Source organism: Galeopterus variegatus, unplaced genomic scaffold (assembly GCF_000696425.1).
Source record: "Galeopterus variegatus unplaced genomic scaffold, G_variegatus-3.0.2 Scaffold941, whole genome shotgun sequence".
NCBI lineage: Eukaryota > Metazoa > Chordata > Mammalia > Dermoptera > Cynocephalidae > Galeopterus > Galeopterus variegatus.
Genome location: NW_007727052.1, coordinates 95,426 through 112,925, shown reverse-complemented (window position 1 = coordinate 112,925; position 17,500 = coordinate 95,426). Strand labels below are relative to the sequence as shown.

Sequence of the window (17,500 nt, the reverse complement as noted above, 5' to 3'; positions counted from 1 at the left end):
GAACCCCCCAAATTCCATCCTCTCACCTACTCTAACAATTCTCCCTTCTTCCTCCTTTGTCAACTTCTCCCTCTATTGAATCTTTCCCAATAGCTTTCACTGTTACTTTTCTCATTATAAGTTTAAAAAAACAAAAACCAAAAACAACTCTTAATCCTACTTCCCCTTCAGCTACACCCTATCGCTTTCTTTCTCTTCTATGTTGCAGTATACAGAAATGGCACCCCTGGCATTGTGCAGTGTGTAGCCCACATGACTATATAAATGCCCGTTACAGAATTACCTATACTTGCTTCTGCCAGCTTTTCTCCTCCCATTTTATCTTGAAGCCAACTACAATTAGGCTTTTGCCCCCAAAATGCACTGAAATTGTCCTTATCCAAAGGTTGGCAAATCTTTCTGTAAAGGGTCAGATAGCAAATACTTTAGGCTTTGTGGGTCATACAGTGTCACACTTTTTTAAAAAAAAAACAACCCTTTAAAAATGCAGAAATCATTCTTAGCTCATTGGCTGTAAAAAACACAGGTCATGGGGTGGATTTCAGCTGTACCCTGTAGGTTCCCAACCCCAGCTATGTCACCAAATACCTCAGGTTGTCCTCACCTTACTTGACCTACGAGCATTATTTGATATACACTTTGATCAGGCCCTCCTCCTTGAAAGACTTTCTTCATTTGGCTTCCAGGGAATCACTCACATTCTCATGGATCTCCTACTACCTCACAGGTCAATACTCCTCTTCTATTCTTCTCTGCTAGTTATTCAATTTCTTGGCCTATTACACTGGAATGCTCCAAGGCTCATATTGAGTTCTCTTCTTTTCTCATCCTGCTCTCACTCCTTTGTGATCCCATCTAGTCTCATCCATCCTCCTAGCTGGTCAGCCCTCTTTCTCAAACCCCACTCTTCCAGCTAATCCTGTTGGTTAAACCTTCCAAATATACCTTGAAGCTGACTGCTGTCTACTGTTGCCACTCTAGGAGCCACCACCATCTCTTAACCTGGATTACAGGTGTAATCTCCAAATTGGTCACATCATTTCTACTTTTGCCTCTTTTAGTCTATCCACTGAGTACCAAAGAGAACCCAGTTAAAAATTAAGTCAGATCATATCACTCCTCCATTCAAAATCCCCCTACAGTTTCCCACTGAACTCAGAATAAAATCCAATATCCTTACAAGGCTGAACACAATTTAGCCAGCCTGTTTCCAGCTGGACCATATCTACCTCTTTTCTTACCCCTTGCTTGCCCTGTTCAGCCATGCTTACCATCTTGATTTTCTTCATATAGGTACAGCACACTCCTGGCCTTAGGGTCCACTGCTCCTTGATGCTCCCTAGACCTGAAGCACTCTTATCACAGATATTTTCAAGGCTCACTCCTGTAACTCTTTCAGGGAATTCAAATGTCATCTTTCAGTGAAGCCTTCCCTAACCTTCCAATTTATAACTGCAACTGCCCTACCACAACCTCCAGTACTCTGCAGCTCCCTTTTCTAATATATTTTTTTCCACAGCACTAATCACACCATCATCTAACATTCTATATGTATTCCTTATTTGTTTATTGTCTGTTTACCTATACCAAGTAAGAAATTTGTGTGTTCTTTGCTGATGTATCCCCAGAGCCTCAAATAGGACATGGACCTAGTAGGTGCTCAACATTGCTTTAAGAGTGAATAAAACTACTAATCCCTCTAGAACAGCAGATGGTCCCACCAGGAATAGCACTTCAAGAATAAACATAAAAGTCTTAGGAAAAAAACTTCTTCCGTTTTACTAGTAATATAAGACTAAGCAGCAATAACAAATATTTAAGAAATTAGTAGATTAATAAAAGCACAAGCAATTTGGCAATATGTACTGTGAACTTTTTTTTTTTTAAGCTTATACTTTGGCCCTTCGGTTCCACTTCAGAGTTCCCATATTTAATCCAAAACATGGGGAAAACTATGCACATAAATATTCAGAAGTAAAAACTTAGAAATTAAATATCTAGAACAGTGCAACAATTGAGTAAATTATGGTCCATTTCTTTGCTAAAAATAATGTTCATGAAATCCATTACTCTGTTTCAAAAACTTTAATGGCTCCACTTTGCGTTCAAGACAAATTTAACCTCCTCTTAACTCCTTCAGCCTCATATTTTACCCTCTCCTCTTCATAATCTATCCTCCAGGCACACTTCACCAGCACTCTCCCCTCCCAAATTCCCTAATTTCTTGAGACTCGAACATCTTGGTTATGTCCCCTCCTAGATACTCTGATAGCACTTTCCCAAAGTCACACATCATAGTCGTTTATGGTAAATGCTTCTTTACTGTTCTTTTTTCTCCCACTAGAGTGAATACCTAACACCTAGCATAGGACTTGATCCTAAATAGGCAATATAAGCAAAAATGGAACTAGGCAACATTACATAAATGTGTTTATGATGCCACTGTAAATTAACAGTGGGTTTTGTGGAATTATATAATCTTTTCTCTTCTTCCTTTGTAAATTTGCCAGATTATCTGTATCTGTAGAAATTTTACAAAGGAAAAGGAAATACACTCATATACATATATACTGAATCACAATTTAGTAATAACATTGTAGAATACAGAATTTTTATAAAACCAGTTCCTCAAACTTTTCTTCTCTAAATGTACAAAACCAAATAAAAACAAATTAGTATATGAGACGTCAATAAGGCAGCCAGTCCTCATTACCTGAGTGGAGTTAGATAGTTGGTTTTTCCACGGCTCCTCTGCGCTGCTGGTCAGGTTTGTGCGGTTATGAGGTAGAGTGAGTGCGTTTCGCTGCAGGTAAGGCACGTTTCCATTACTTCCACTTCCTGTTATGTGATTATTGCCTATCAAAATAGTGTCTGTACTTCCCAGCGTTCTTGATGTGCTACAGGGAACATGGCCTGCAGAAAAGGGTCCGTTGGCCAAAGGCTGCCCAGGGCAGGCTGGGCGGACTCCAGGCTGAGAGACGCTAGGCACTCTGGTCAGAGCAAGCTGTGGCTGCTGGCCAGAGATGGAGTTTGTAGGCAGTGATGAGTCAGCTGTTGGCCCATTAGGAATTCCAGTAGATCGTACCTGTGCAACTCCTGTTTGTCTCATCTTCAAAAAACAAATGAAAAGGAAAATCAGAATGTGAAGATGTATAATTAGGAATATCTGATTTTTTTAACATTTAATTTCTCTAGGTTGCAAAATACACACTTTAAAAACAAGAAATTGTGTTTGTTCATTTTTTTTTTTTTTCCTTTTTTTGTCTTTTTTTGTGACCGGTAACGGGATCGCAACCCTCGATGTCACGCCCGCACCACGCTCAACCAGTGAGCGGACCGGTCTCTATATGGGATCCGAACCCTCGGCGGGAGCGCCGCCGCGCTCCCAAGCGGGTTTGTTCATTTTTAGATAAGCTTCCTCAGAAAAGCAAAAATCTGCTTCATTTTAAAGAAACACCCCATTAGTAATGACAAAAAAAAAGAAAGCAGCTGAAAATTATGGAAAATGACACAGGAATCTATAGGTCTTTTTTTCAATCAAAATTTCATCCCATTACATTTATGCCAGATCCTCCAAACTAAATAAGCCCTAAAAACCTCACCTCAGTTTAGGATAGCTTGTTACATACTAAATAATATAAATAAACCCTTAGAATACATATGAAATACCATGTAAGTAAATAATAAACTACAAAGTGTTTGGTTCAAAATTAAATTTATAGCTGCTGTTTTCTAAAAATCTCTCTCCATTACCAGCACTTTAGGAAGCACAGATTACTAAATTCCATCAAATACTAGTAGAAAGTAGAAGTGGGTATGAATGTGCTCTAACATGATATTACAGTCAATAAAAATACTGAAAATGCCAACAAATTTTAGGGGGAAAAATGCTATACATACTTGGTGTTGTTGCATTAAGACAAACTGACTTTCCAGCTGTTCCAGCATCAGTTTCTGTGCTGGATTTAAATTATTCCTATTTGCGCGAAGCTGTTCCAAGTGCTAGAAGAAGAAAAAAGGAGAATTCAGTCAAAGACATGTCTAAGAAACAAGCTCACTATTCGAAACAACCGTTACCTGAAATGACTACATAAACTCAGAACCACTCTCTGATCCAATACTGATTTCTGACCAACAGTCATCAAGCCCAAAATGCAGTCCTTTAAAAAGCTTAAGAAACTTAAGAAAGAACTAAGTATTCATCTGAACAAGGTTTACTATAATGTGCTCTGTAAGATACATGACATAAAATTTTACTCATTAATACAATATTTTTCAGTATTCACAGAGAAAGCTTTTCAAGCTTAAAAATATATTATGACAAGTATACTCAAAGCAGCGCTGTTTGGGATAGGAAAAGTCTGAAGACAACCCTGAATGCCCAAAATTAGTGATTCTGCTTAAATAAAGGTGGGACATCTATATAAAGAAATAAGGTGTAATCATAAAAGAACAAGTAAGCTCTTTAGACAGTGACATGGACATGTTGTAAAATACACTGTTAAAAGCATAGGTAGCATTCTACAATTTGTGTAAAAAAGGAGAAAACTATAATATATGGGGGGGGTGCATATGTGCTTGTATATGCACAACATATCTCTGGAAAGACAGAAAAGAAACTAGTAACACCAGTTGTCTGTTAGGAGGAGAACTGAGTGGGTAGGAGCAGGAGTTGGAAGGAGACTTTGCCCTATCTACCCTATATTCATACTTTATGTAGTTTGAACCATGTGCATGTATTACCCTTTTTTAAAAAAGAAAGAAACCAAAATAAGTGAAAAACAAGAATGAATTATCTACATTACTCTGGTAAATGTGGGCTCATTTTACTTAGGCACATATTAATTGAGTTTACTGACATTCAACTTTAAGAATTAAAACTTAGAGAACTTAAAGCTTACTACCTCTACTCCTTTTTAATAGAAAAAGCAATCTGCCAAAAGGATATCTTACGTACCTGTAATTTCTGTGGTGTCAAACACCATGAATGAGCTTGTTGCTGTACTGGAGGATGTGACACAGCATGGCCACCACTCCAATTATCAGAAGTATTCTGAGGAAAATTGGTACAAAAAAAAATAAAATAAAATAAAGAATATTTGGTCAAATCCATAGAGTTAACAATAATGACTAATAGAGGCCAAATAACTATGAATTGGACAATTTACATATAAAAAAGATGTTATAACATTAAATTCTTTTAAAAATAATTTTACATGCATATTAAACTTGAAAACCACAAACTAAAAATAAAACTGATTTTTTAATAAGCCACCCATAAAGGCCCACCCCTATACCATGACCCAAACAGCTAGCCTAAATACCACACTGTCTACTACATCCAACATTAAATTTACTTCAATGTCAGTAAAAAGTGATGATGAGAAGTGTACTGAGATCTTAACAGCAGGGAGATGAATAAAATGATTTGATGAATGCAAGTTTATCCCTACTTTCTATATTTAATATGATACTAAGTGTTTGGGATGGAAAAACGCAAACCTTTCACTCTTTGATGTCCACAGATTTTAAATAAAGAACAGGATATGTTCAAACTGCACAATTCCATGGCAGTTGGAGGTTCTTTGTTAACTGGGATTTTCTATTTCTCTAAAACATATACCTTTGTTGGACTAGATGTTCTTTTCCTCTTGGCAGGACTGGACAGGTCATCTACTTGGCTAGAAGGAATCGTGTGTAGTGGCAAGGATTGCTGTGAAATTGGTGTTTGACTGAGGCCTAATACAGGTTCAGTATTTGGATGATGAGGTTTACATGCCTATGAATCACAGAAGGAAGACAAAAATAGGGTTCTATATATTCTTAATTCATTCCTTCAAATTATATAACTTTACAAGCTGCATACTTTTCAAAGCTATGTGGACATCGCTGATTGCAATTATTGAAAATCAAAATCAAATGAATTATCAATGGAAGAATGTGTACCTTCCTTTTAAAAACTTGCTTTAAAAATTAAACCATTGCAGCATTATTTTAAGAAATCTCCTTCAAAATCATGAATATGCACAAAGGTTATAAGTTGGTACCCCAAAATTTCTTCCCATATCAGAGGGAGTTTTATTTTGATCTAGATTCCCTTTGTAATTAAATCAAAAGGCTTTTCATTAATAAAAGCCTCCTGTGCTTAGTAAAATAAGCTTGACCACTACAGATTGAAAAGAACCCTTAAAGCTGGGTACCTGCAGAACATAACCCAACTTCTCACCTGCTGTGCTGTGTTCATGGCACCCTGCCTGGAGGTAAGCTCTGCGGGGATTGGTAGGCTCCACGCCTCCTCAATACTAGGAAGTAATTTAGTTTTATTCTGTAGACTACCTTGTGGAAGGTTACACAACTGAGCCTAGGAAAAATTATGTAAAAAGCAAATTTAACACAAGCCTACTTGAGTAAGAGCAAGTCCACTAAATCTTCCTAAATGGTATAGCTAATTGTTTTTAAAAGAAAATATTCTAAATCTGGGGCTTTAGAAAGACACTATGTATAAAGAGGGTAACCGGAATATAAACCTTTGTGAGAATCAAAACAAAGCTGAGCTCTGTTTTCAGAGTTCTCATAGCTGTCTTCTCATGAAACTCCAAGCAAGAGTGAAAGACAGTGTTTGTGTTCTTTTCTCTAAAATGCTATGACAACTTAAAAATGTAGACAGTACATAGAAAAAAATTATGTAAATTAATATGCATCAACAGAGTAAATGTGCAAAAGAGCATCTTTTAAAATATTGCATATCTTACTTAAAATGAAAAGTAAAATAATATTACAAGCTATGATATGTTTACAAAATATGGAAACAGATTATAGACATCAAAACACAACTAGACAAACTTTCCAGCCACCCTCCTCCTGCCTGAGTGTCTTGGGGAAATACGTGGCTTTAAAAAACTGCTACTTAAAAAATTTTACCTGTAAATACTTAATTCGTGCTGCAAGTGCAGAGGTATTACTACAACTTTTGCTTCTAGTTGCATTTAAATAGCATTTAATGGCATCCTGAGGTTGGTTGCAGGATTCATAGAGAGTGCCTAGGTCCATCCAGGCTGCAGCATGGCCATGGTCCAATTGTACAGCACAAATATAGGCCTGTAAAGCATCCATAGGCTGATTTTGCTGTTGATATAGCACACTATAGAGAGAAATTAAGAAAAAAATAAGTCAACCAAAAAGAACTGCTTAGTTTAATAACACGATTTAAACCACAAAATATATTATATGTGATGCAACGAACTTTGTACATCAATTACCATTATTTTTATACAAAGTCTTACCCTATTGAACACCATGTATCTGCACTTGCTTCTGATTTATCAATAGACTGCCTATAAGATATAAAGGCATCCTGAACTTTCCCAATACTTGAATAGCACCTGAGAAGAAAGGGGGGTTAAAAAAAAAAAAAAAAAAAAACAAGAAAATTCCATTAATACTGAAACTAATTAAATTTATTTGCTGAAAGGATGAATTATATATCAAAAGAAATTTTTAAAAACTTTAATAAGCTAATATATTTATGTGTATATACATCATAATCATAATACACATTATAATTAGCCCTTCAATAAACTATATTATAGTCTGTCTTATCGGTGCTACATCATGCTGCATTAATGAACTCTATTAAAATAATTAGAGGACATATCACTTCAGTATTATAATATTGAGAGTTGAACACACACACACTCTCCCCACTCTACTTATATAGCTCGACCTCTAACTTCATATACAGTCAGAATACAGAGTTAAAAACAAGCAAAAACAGTGTATGTTGGTAAGACTTGCTGAATGAAATTTCGATTCTCCTTTCCCAAATAAGTGAGGCAATAATTCTTTAATCCATAAAAAATGCAAACGTTAAGACATAGTTAATCTCTACGTATCAAAAATAGTATAAAATTGGGTAAAGTGCAATATTTCATTACTAGTAAAGGTAGCAAGGTAAGATTAAAGATTCAAGGACCTGCCGTTTTCTTAATGCAGATATATCCAATAGATACACACACAGTGGCTGACATTATAAATACAGAAATTATTTCTTAGTGCTTGGCACTAAAGGAAAAAGAAAATAAACCTAAACAAAAACCCAGTCCCTATCTTCAAGGAGTTTACAATTTATTTGAGGACTGAAGACACATTATAAATGTCATAATCCCATATCAAATGGCTAGCACAGACAATAACTGGTCTGAAAATTTAGGACAGAAAGCAACTACAGGATTTAGGAAAGGCAAAAAATCGTAAGGGATCTGAATATGTGCAGATATAAATTATTTAGATCAGTGATTCCCAATTGCCAGCCAGTATATGGCAATTTTGCCAAGCAAACAAAATAGACAGCAACATAAACATACATACATAGTTTTTCCAATAAACTAATATTTGTACAGTAATTTACTCACTTTGGAATAACACTGGCTGAGAATAAACAGCAAAAAAAAAAAAGTGAAATGCCTTTATTTCCCCCAACACTGTGTTTTGATCCTCATAATTATTCTTTAAAATTTTACTGATTCATGTAATCTAAAAGTCTGGGAACCACTGATTTCGGCAGAGAAGATTAGAGAAGGCATTTCAAATTGGATGTGAACAAGTATTAGCAAAACCTAATGTATACATATGAAAGCAGAGATACAAAAATAGTAGAAAATTTTAAATACCCTGAAGTTTGTTTTTCTAACAAGGGGAATGGCATGAAGAAAGCACTTTATAGGAATATTAATTTGTTAACAATGTACAGAATAGACTGAAAGCAAAATAAGTCATGGACAGTAAAAAAGAGGACGGCTTCACTTACTGGACTAATAAAGACTTCGTGATTAATTGGTTAGATGTTCACTGGAGTGAGGGGTGGAAGATTAAAACTTAGTTAATTTTAAGCCTGATTATATAAGGAAAAAATGTCGATACTGATATTTTTGGCAAAAGTAAAAGGAGAAGGAGCTGTTTTGAGAAAGATCATGATGAATGTGGTTTGAAATATGCTGATTTTGACATGAGGTGGGGACATTAAAATGGGAAATGTTAGGTAAGGAATAGAAGGTGTAGTCCTGGAGTTTAAGATACCTTTTAGTGTAGAAATCTAGACTTGGAATTCATCCACATGAAAGAGAGACTATAAGAACACAGGATACCTACAAGGGAGAGGTAAAAATAAGCCTAAGGAATCACTAATCTTGTAGATTAAGTGACATAAGAAATGTCAGTGATGGAGAAAGAGAAAGCAGTTTCAGAAAGCATCTATAAACTGTTCTATGAAGGGAGAATTCATGAGAAGAGGTCAGCAACAATGCCAAACAGGGACAGACACCAGAAGGAAAGGGAATACCTAACAGATAGTAGAAAACATGCTCCTTTTGTTTTGTTATTAAATCAAAGCCAAATCTCAGATTTATAGACATAATTTGCTTAACTGCTGGGAGAAATAAGCAGTACTTCCCCAATGTTTTCACATTCTATTCCTACAAAGTCAAAGTAGGAAACCAATGTGCCCAAATACAGATGTCCTAGTCCAACCACCAACCACTTTTCCTCTAATAAAATTTAACTAGGTTCTGCTGAGACAGCCTTGTGTAATTAAAAAAAGCCCTGGGTAAACTCAGGATCTAGTCCCGGCTCTGACTCTAATTATCTGTGTAACCTTAGGCAAAACATTTTACTCTTCTAAACCCACTTTCCACATCTGTAAAATGACAGGGTTTACAGGATGAACTAGGTAACCTCCCTGGTGCCTCCCAGCTCTAACATTCTGTAGTTCTCTGAAAACAGTCAATAACTGGTGCTAGTATAATAGAATATCACATTACAATTTCACTTGAATATACACATGCCAAATGACTAGCACATTCAATCTTCAACACACACCTGAATGTAGAGGTAAGGAATAAAAAAAAATCTCAGAAGTATTAGGGTCATCAAATCCCAAAGTCTCTTACTGACATTTGAGGTCTTCATTTGGAGCTTTAATAACTTCTAAAATTTACTTATAAAATTTTTCTCACAATAAAACAGATTAGAAGCAATACATTAGAAGGCAATGAAAGCGGGCAAGAAAAGTAAACATTAAAGAAAGTCTGAAACAGGCCCAAAATTATATTATTACAGGGGCCAGCCCGGTGGCGCACTGGATAGTGCGCCGCTTGGGAAGCGCGGCGGCGCTCCCGCCGAGGGTTCGGATCCCACATACAGCGAGGGTTCGGATCCCACGTGCGGACCGGTTCCTGCTCACTGGCTGAGCGAGGCGCGGGAGCAACGCCGAGGGTTGCAATCCCGTTGCCGGTCCCCGGTCCGGTACGGGGGCAACACTGAGGGTTGCGATCCGTTGCCGGACACGGAAAAAGACAAAAGACAAAAAAAAAAAAATTATATTATTACAGATGAAAAATAATGAATGTCTAAAAGATAATCCTGAACCCCAAAACGAGTTAAATCATGATAAATATTCCTTATTTGAGAAGTCAAGAAAGGGTATTGTACTTTTGGAAACATTTACCCAAAAAGATTAAACTAAAAGCATCTCAACGGTTTAAAATATAAAATCGGTTAACTGGAAGAAAACTTGTATGGGATACTGCTCACTGAAGCTGAAATTTACAGCATTACTAAAATAGTAATTTTAGACATAGTTCATTATATATTTTTACATAACTAGAATTTAAATTAAAAACTTATACTAACGGGCCGAGCCCGTGGCGCACTCGGGAGAGTGCGGCGCTGGGAGCGCAGGAGCGTTCCCGCCGCAGGTTCAGATCCTATATAGGGATGACCGGTGTGCTCACAGCGCTCACTGGCTGAGCACGGTGCGGCCGGTCTCAAAAAGGACAAAAGAAAAAACTTATACTAAGAAGATATCCACACTATTATAGTGTATTAAACTACTAATCTTTGTCTTAGGTAAAAGGAAAATACTGTCCAGTATACATTCCTTTTAATCTATGTTAAAATAAATTTTCATATATAAACCTGAAAACTAGAGGCAATGACTAGGCACCCCCTACTTTCCAGTACCAGGCATCCTTTAGAGTCGCTGTATGAAGCCTCACACTCCACAATACTAACAGTAGTAATGCTGCTAGCTCCTAAGCAAATGGAGTTTGGTTACTTTATTTCATTTACTGAATAGCCACTTTGACAAGCAAAAACATAAAAGGTAAGATCTAGTTTCTGCTCCCGTAGAAGAGAAACACAAAGTTTAGACCCTCGTGCTTCATTTAGGAGCAATCCAAAGTAGACTATTTTACAAACCTGGAGGAAGGATTTAAAAAATCTCTGCCCCAAATAGCTATCTTTCTATAGTCAACTCTTATTATACATTATTAATAAGTAATCAAATATTTTTTAAAGAAGGAAACATCTTAATATTATTCTCTCTCATACAAGCATACTTTCCTAAATTTAAATGAAAAATGAAGCCATACAACTAAAACTTAATTTGGTTATATAGCGGGTTTACGCAAAATAAAATATTCCTATGTAAAAAACAAACAAAACTTAAAATTAAAACAAAATAGGATAATTTCAAAAGAAATCATAAAACTGAAACCTTCAGAGTAGGAAGGTACTTAACATAATCTAATCCAGGGTTTCTCAACTGCAGCATTATTGACATTTGGAGCCAGGTAATTTTTTGTTGCAGAGGGCTGTCCTGTGTATTGTAGAATATTCAGCAGTATCCCCGGCCTCTACCCTCAAGATGCCAGTAGCACTCCACACAGGTGTGATAACCAAAATGTCTCCAGACATTGTGAAATGTCCCCAAAGGGGGGGCAAAATAGATCCCATTGAGAACCACTGATCTAATCCAATACTTTTATTTAACAGGTTAAAAGAAAATTGAAGCCTGAAGAGGTTAAACTGTACCATCCATGATTCCACAAATAGGAGCTGAACCAGAACTTAAATCCAAGTCTCTTGGCTCCTAGCACATTGATCTTTCCACTATACCATGAAAGCTAAAACTGATTAGGAACCCAAAACACAATCTGATGATGGTCCAAAAATATAATATATCAGATACATATACATAAGGTATATTTCAGATAATCACTAAGCATAATTTAGACAGTCGATGTGTGAAAAGTATGGAGAAAAGCTTACAGACTTGCAGAAGACTATTTTTACTATTTTAATTATATGTCACTTCTCCTTTCCAACAAATCCAATAATAATGTATACACTTTCTCGCTTTGAGATTCCAAGTAGAACTGTGATTTGAGATCTACTATTAATCAAATATGTCCATTGTAAAGCAAGTAGTATTAACCAAAATTATAAACAAGGTTCCATTGGCTACTAGTAGTCATCAGGCAGATGAGAAATTAATTCTCAATTCTGTTAAACATGAATACAGAGGAAATACTAGAAACCAAAAGAAAAGGCATTTAAATATTTCACTGAAAAATTACTATCTGACAAGACTTTTTAAAAACTAGCAATAATTCAAGTCAAATGAAAACCCAATAACCAAAATAAGAAATGTCCTGCTAGATCAGACTATACTATGAGAAAACCACCACATTTAGAAGCTTTCTTTTACTGTTTAACTTCCTGAAATCTTCACTACAATGTATTTAAGAGAGAAAATACACTATTCAGGTTATAAATGTAAAATAACATTTTAGACTGTAATTCAAATCTCTTACTTGGAATAGACAAAAGCAAAACATAAATGTCTGATAAATCTCACCTTCCAAGGAAATACCAGGACTGGCCAGAATTAGGATCTGCTTCCAAGGACTTTTGGAGATACTGAATAGCATAGCTTTCCTTGGTGGCTTTATCTCCCAGGAGATCCACAGTGTGATGCATCCAACCTATAGTAAATGAGTAACTTTATTGTACCTCGCACTTTTAAGAATCACAAGCAGAAAACAAACAAAAATACTCTTTTCAGTCAACTTATTAATTTAGTTTGGAGTATGCACTCCAAAATTTAGGACTGCCAATTCTAGCTATAAGAAAAAGCCTGTTTCTCACACTAAGGTACTGTCAAAGGTACAAAAACCTTTTATTGAAGAGAAATTAAAACAATTTTAAACAATGACAACCTTAGTAGATTTCAAACCATAGATCCTCCTGTCTAATTTTGATACTTGAAAAAGCTCCAATCTGTGAAACTGTTATAAAGACGTTAAGTCTTACTTACTGCTCCCTGTAAAAATACATATGCATTTTAAAAATCCCCAAGCCACTCTATTAAATCCAATGTTTATTTCCAAGGAATAAATATGATAGTTGAGATTAAAACACATACACACAACCCTACCTCATTGGCATTGGCTACATATATATTCACATCCTATATAAAATAAAACTATAAAGCATTTGACAATTTCAAAAAAACCCAAGGCTATAAGTATATTCAAATGGTGCGAATACCACAAATGTTTATTTAATAAATTTAGAACTAGATGGCGATGTAACCAATCAAAAGATCGCATCATAGAATAGTATATCCTAAACCTTTAAGACACACAGGAATAATCTTATTTAACTTGACAGAGAATCATATTTCAATTGTGGATCAATTCAACTGTATAAAATTAGCTCTGTTCTTTGTGTACAGTCCACAGTATATATAACAAATAAGAACCCCTTTTAGACATTTATTATATTTGCTGTGCTCCAAAAGATATTTTAAAGAGATTCAGTTGCCATGCTTTATGGACGTGTAAGTCAACCACACATTTATTCATCTGTTCTTCCCATATCTGTCCAGCTATGACTAGTAAGAGCAGGACCTAGATAGCAGACTCTAAAAAAAGCTGCTTCAGCAGCAATGATAGCAAGTAGGAAGGATTGATGTAGGCATAAATTAGATTTGATTAGGGAAAGTATTTTTCTATTCAAAACCATGAAAAGTTTACTTATACACTCTGAAATATGATAAGCCATTGCCAAAGAGGACAGATGATTTATGATTCAGACATAGCTAAAACTAAAATTATTTCAATCTATTTTTTAAATTTAAAAGGTATATACATATTTGCTATTGACACACTCTTCAGTGAAGCTAAAATGCATAAATACTTAATTATAAGTTGTGTGGATAAAAAACCAGTTCATATTCAAATATTAGCTGAATGAGTAAGCTTTTTATTCTAAAGGCATCACACTCTTTTTTTGGTGGCTGGCCAGTACAGGGATCCGAACCTTTGACCTTGGTGTTGTCAGCACCACGTTCTATCAGCTGAGCTAACCCGCCAGCCTTTTTTAAAGAATTAGAACCCTTTTTTTACTGCACTAATAAACTTGTTTTAAAGATGCAAATTCACATGACTCAAATTTTATCTATGATTCAATAAAAATAAATATTTTGATACTTTCATAATTCTAATAAGTATAGACAACTCAAAATTCTGATGGATAAAATTTTTAAAAACAAAACTAAAAACAAATGTTTTATATGAAGGCAATGTGTTTATTTTGTATAACTCATCATATGATGCATATTAATATCATAAAGATAGATAATAAACTCTAAGCTTATATGACTTTAATATAAAAAAGTTACATTATTAAAACATTCACATTACTACAATGTTGGTTAAAAATTAAGAATAAATGATTTGCCCAGACCAAAAACAAATAAGTAAAACTGAGAAAACCCAAATACGGACAAGAAACATGACTGAATAACTCCTTCACTACCTTCTCAGTGACAGCAACACATGACATCCAAGTGGCTAGATTCCCTCATGTTCAACATTAGAATAGATTTGCATGTTTACAGAAACTATAGTGTTAGATGCTCTACAATTTTGGATAAAATATTTTAATAGTTATTATCGGTAAAGCTATGAAAGCAAGCTCACCAACCTTGGTGAGCTTAGGCAAATAACTTAAGTGACTTAGGCAAATAACTTCATTGAGTGCTAAGCATATATCTGGCACAAAGGTAAAGAGCTATGGAACCAATTAAGGAGCTATGCATGTAAACACACTATGTCAACATAGGGAAGGTTTTAGAGAACTGTCCATTGAGAATTTCAGTAGTTATTAAATAAACTTTTATTCAATCCCCCTTGCCCATAGGTTAAATATTAGGGATAATTTTGAGAATTTAAAAGGACCAGCTGCACTAAAGGATTATACTGAGACAGACTGTTAGATGGACAGGGTTTGGCAGAAGGTAGAAACATGTTGGGTTCAGATTAATTTTATCAACTCTGAGCAAAGTAAGGAAAAGGAATAGAATACATAAGCATCCCTGGCATGTAGAAAACATAAAGAGAAGCACTTATAATACATTAAACATATACTACTACATACCTAACTGCTGTAAGACAGTTGCTTTTACTTGTGCAGAAAGGTTTTCTGTCTGCAAAAGTTGTTCATAAGCTTCCTTTGCAGAATGATACTTCCTCTAAAGAGCAGAAAAAGAGAGATTTAGAAAAAAATAAAATACAAGCTTTAAGAAACTACCTCATATATTAAGAATTACACAATACTGATGCTTTAGCATATTTTTTAAAACCAACTGAAAGAAAAAAAGTGCAGATTCCATTTACTGAATGTTTAACACTAGACAGCTTTGAGTAATAGGCCATAGTTCTAGAGTACCAGTAAAACTAACATTCACTATAATGAAGTATCATTAAAATAAGACTTTTTAAGAATTTGCCAAATCACAATAAAGAGAAAATCATTTCAAATTTAATAGCATAAATGATCTCAACTTTATTTAATAACATTAATGAAACCAGAGAAGTACTGTACTTCCAAGCACATAATCTATCTGCCTAGAAATACCAAGTTCCCAAGCAACTCAATAAACAATAGAGAACATGCCAAAAATGCTGTAAAACAAAATCTAAAGTGCAAAAGTAGTTAAAATCTAAGTTTTAAAGATAGAGTTCTGGTATATAAGATATCCTATGAAAATATTTATAATACATATGATTTTAAATATATCAAAACTTCCTTAGTCTAACAATGTATGTAATATTTAAGGTTCCATGGACAAATCTCTAAATGAAACCATTTACCCATAGTTCTCTCCTCAAAAGTACTAATATGACTGAACCCCATTATTGCTACAACCATAAAGCTTAAGATGACTCCTCCAAAAGACAAGGAAAAAGTCAATAAAAGAAAACCTCATAAATATTACCCTTAAAACACACTTGGCAGAACAATGGATTGAAGTGGCTTTTATTCACATCACTACTGTTACATAATGTCTAAGCAAACAAATTTTTTTCAAAAGCGGGTAGGTAGAAATTCAAAACTAGCTGTATGAACCTCAGGCAAATCACTGAAACTATTGATGTAAAAGAGGTAATGCCCAAACTTTCTATCTGCAGGGTTGTTCTAAGGATCGAAAGAGATAGGTAAAGAGCTATGGAAACAATTAAGGAGCTATGCATGTAAACACACTATGTCAACATAGGGAAGGTTTTAGAGAACTGTCCATTGAGAATTTCAGTAGTTATTAAATAAACTTTTATTCATCAGCTAGACTAGTTCCCCCCAAAACATTAATCTAGTTTTAAAAAGTTATTACTGAAAGCCCAAGTTATTCAATTCCTTCAATTGGTAAATATTTGTTGAACACCTAATACATAACAGGAACTATTGGGACTACAGTGTAGTGAAGAATACAGACAGAAAAACAAACAAAACATATTGTATTGTGTATGGTAACAGTGTGATACCTCCCAGAGGAAGAATGAGCACATATTAAGTTTAGAGTACAAGCTGGCAGGGCAGGACAATGCAGAGATAATCAGAGACTATTTCACAAAGACCTTCCTAAACCATTTAAAGACTAAGGACTGAATCCTAAGACAATGGAGAACCACTGAATGATTTCAGGTAATATGATCAGGTTTATATTTTATATTTTAGGAAGACCACCTTGTGGAATTATCTCAACAAACGTTAAAACATACCCCCAAGCACCAGTAATAAAAACAATGACATACTTGAAAAAATGGTTGCACCATATGAAACATGAAGTTGGATTTCTACCTTAAACGACATATGAAAAAACACTAACTGCACTGAAGACCTAAATGTGAAAGGTAAATGCATAAGGCTAAAAGAAAAAAGTGTAGGAGGAGATTTCCTTGAGATGGGAAAGAATTTAATGGACCTGGCTAAAACGGCATATATCATAAAGAAGAGTAAAGATCTGACTCAAAAAGCATAGGCAGAAAAATAGGCAATGGACATAAAACCCAACACATAAAAAGTTAAAAAAAAAAAAAAAAGATTTCTCTAGAAATCAGAACATGCAAGTTTAAATAATATACCTTCAGACTGGCAAACATTAAGAAAGTTGGGTAATTCCAAGTATTGTGAAGATATAAGTAAAGGAGAAGACTCATGTCCTGCTGGAAAGGGATTTACCCATGAAATTAAGCATACAAATATGCTACAATCCAGCAGTCTCACTCTTGGGGTATATATATATGCTGAAGAATCCTTCCTACAGGTAATGTTCTAAATGGTACTGTTTGTAGTATCCAGGGAGTCGGGGGGGGGGGGG

The 17,500-nt window shown here is 35.0% G+C and overlaps 1 protein-coding gene across 6 annotated transcripts in view; it reads right to left on the bottom strand.

Annotated features, from left to right (window-relative positions):
• The window catches only part of KDM6A (lysine (K)-specific demethylase 6A), a 136,087-nt gene that overhangs the window by 43,829 nt on the left and 74,758 nt on the right, over positions 1-17,500 (bottom strand). For 2 of the 6 annotated variants that reach the window (XM_008573616.1, XM_008573620.1), the window contains 9 exons: positions 15,280-15,373; positions 12,695-12,821; positions 7,284-7,382; positions 6,922-7,141; positions 6,227-6,361; positions 5,624-5,779; positions 4,958-5,053; positions 3,901-4,002; positions 2,714-3,109 (listed from right to left, as the gene is read on the bottom strand). In XM_008573616.1, coding sequence (XP_008571838.1) covers positions 2,714-3,109; positions 3,901-4,002; positions 4,958-5,053; positions 5,624-5,779; positions 6,227-6,361; positions 6,922-7,141; positions 7,284-7,382; positions 12,695-12,821; positions 15,280-15,373 — 1,425 coding nt within the window. The remainder of the gene's footprint in view (positions 1-2,713; positions 3,110-3,900; positions 4,003-4,957; positions 5,054-5,623; positions 5,780-6,226; positions 6,362-6,921; positions 7,142-7,283; positions 7,383-12,694; positions 12,822-15,279; positions 15,374-17,500) is intronic. The other 4 variants (XM_008573619.1, XM_008573621.1, XM_008573618.1 and 1 more) reach the window with 3 other exon arrangements.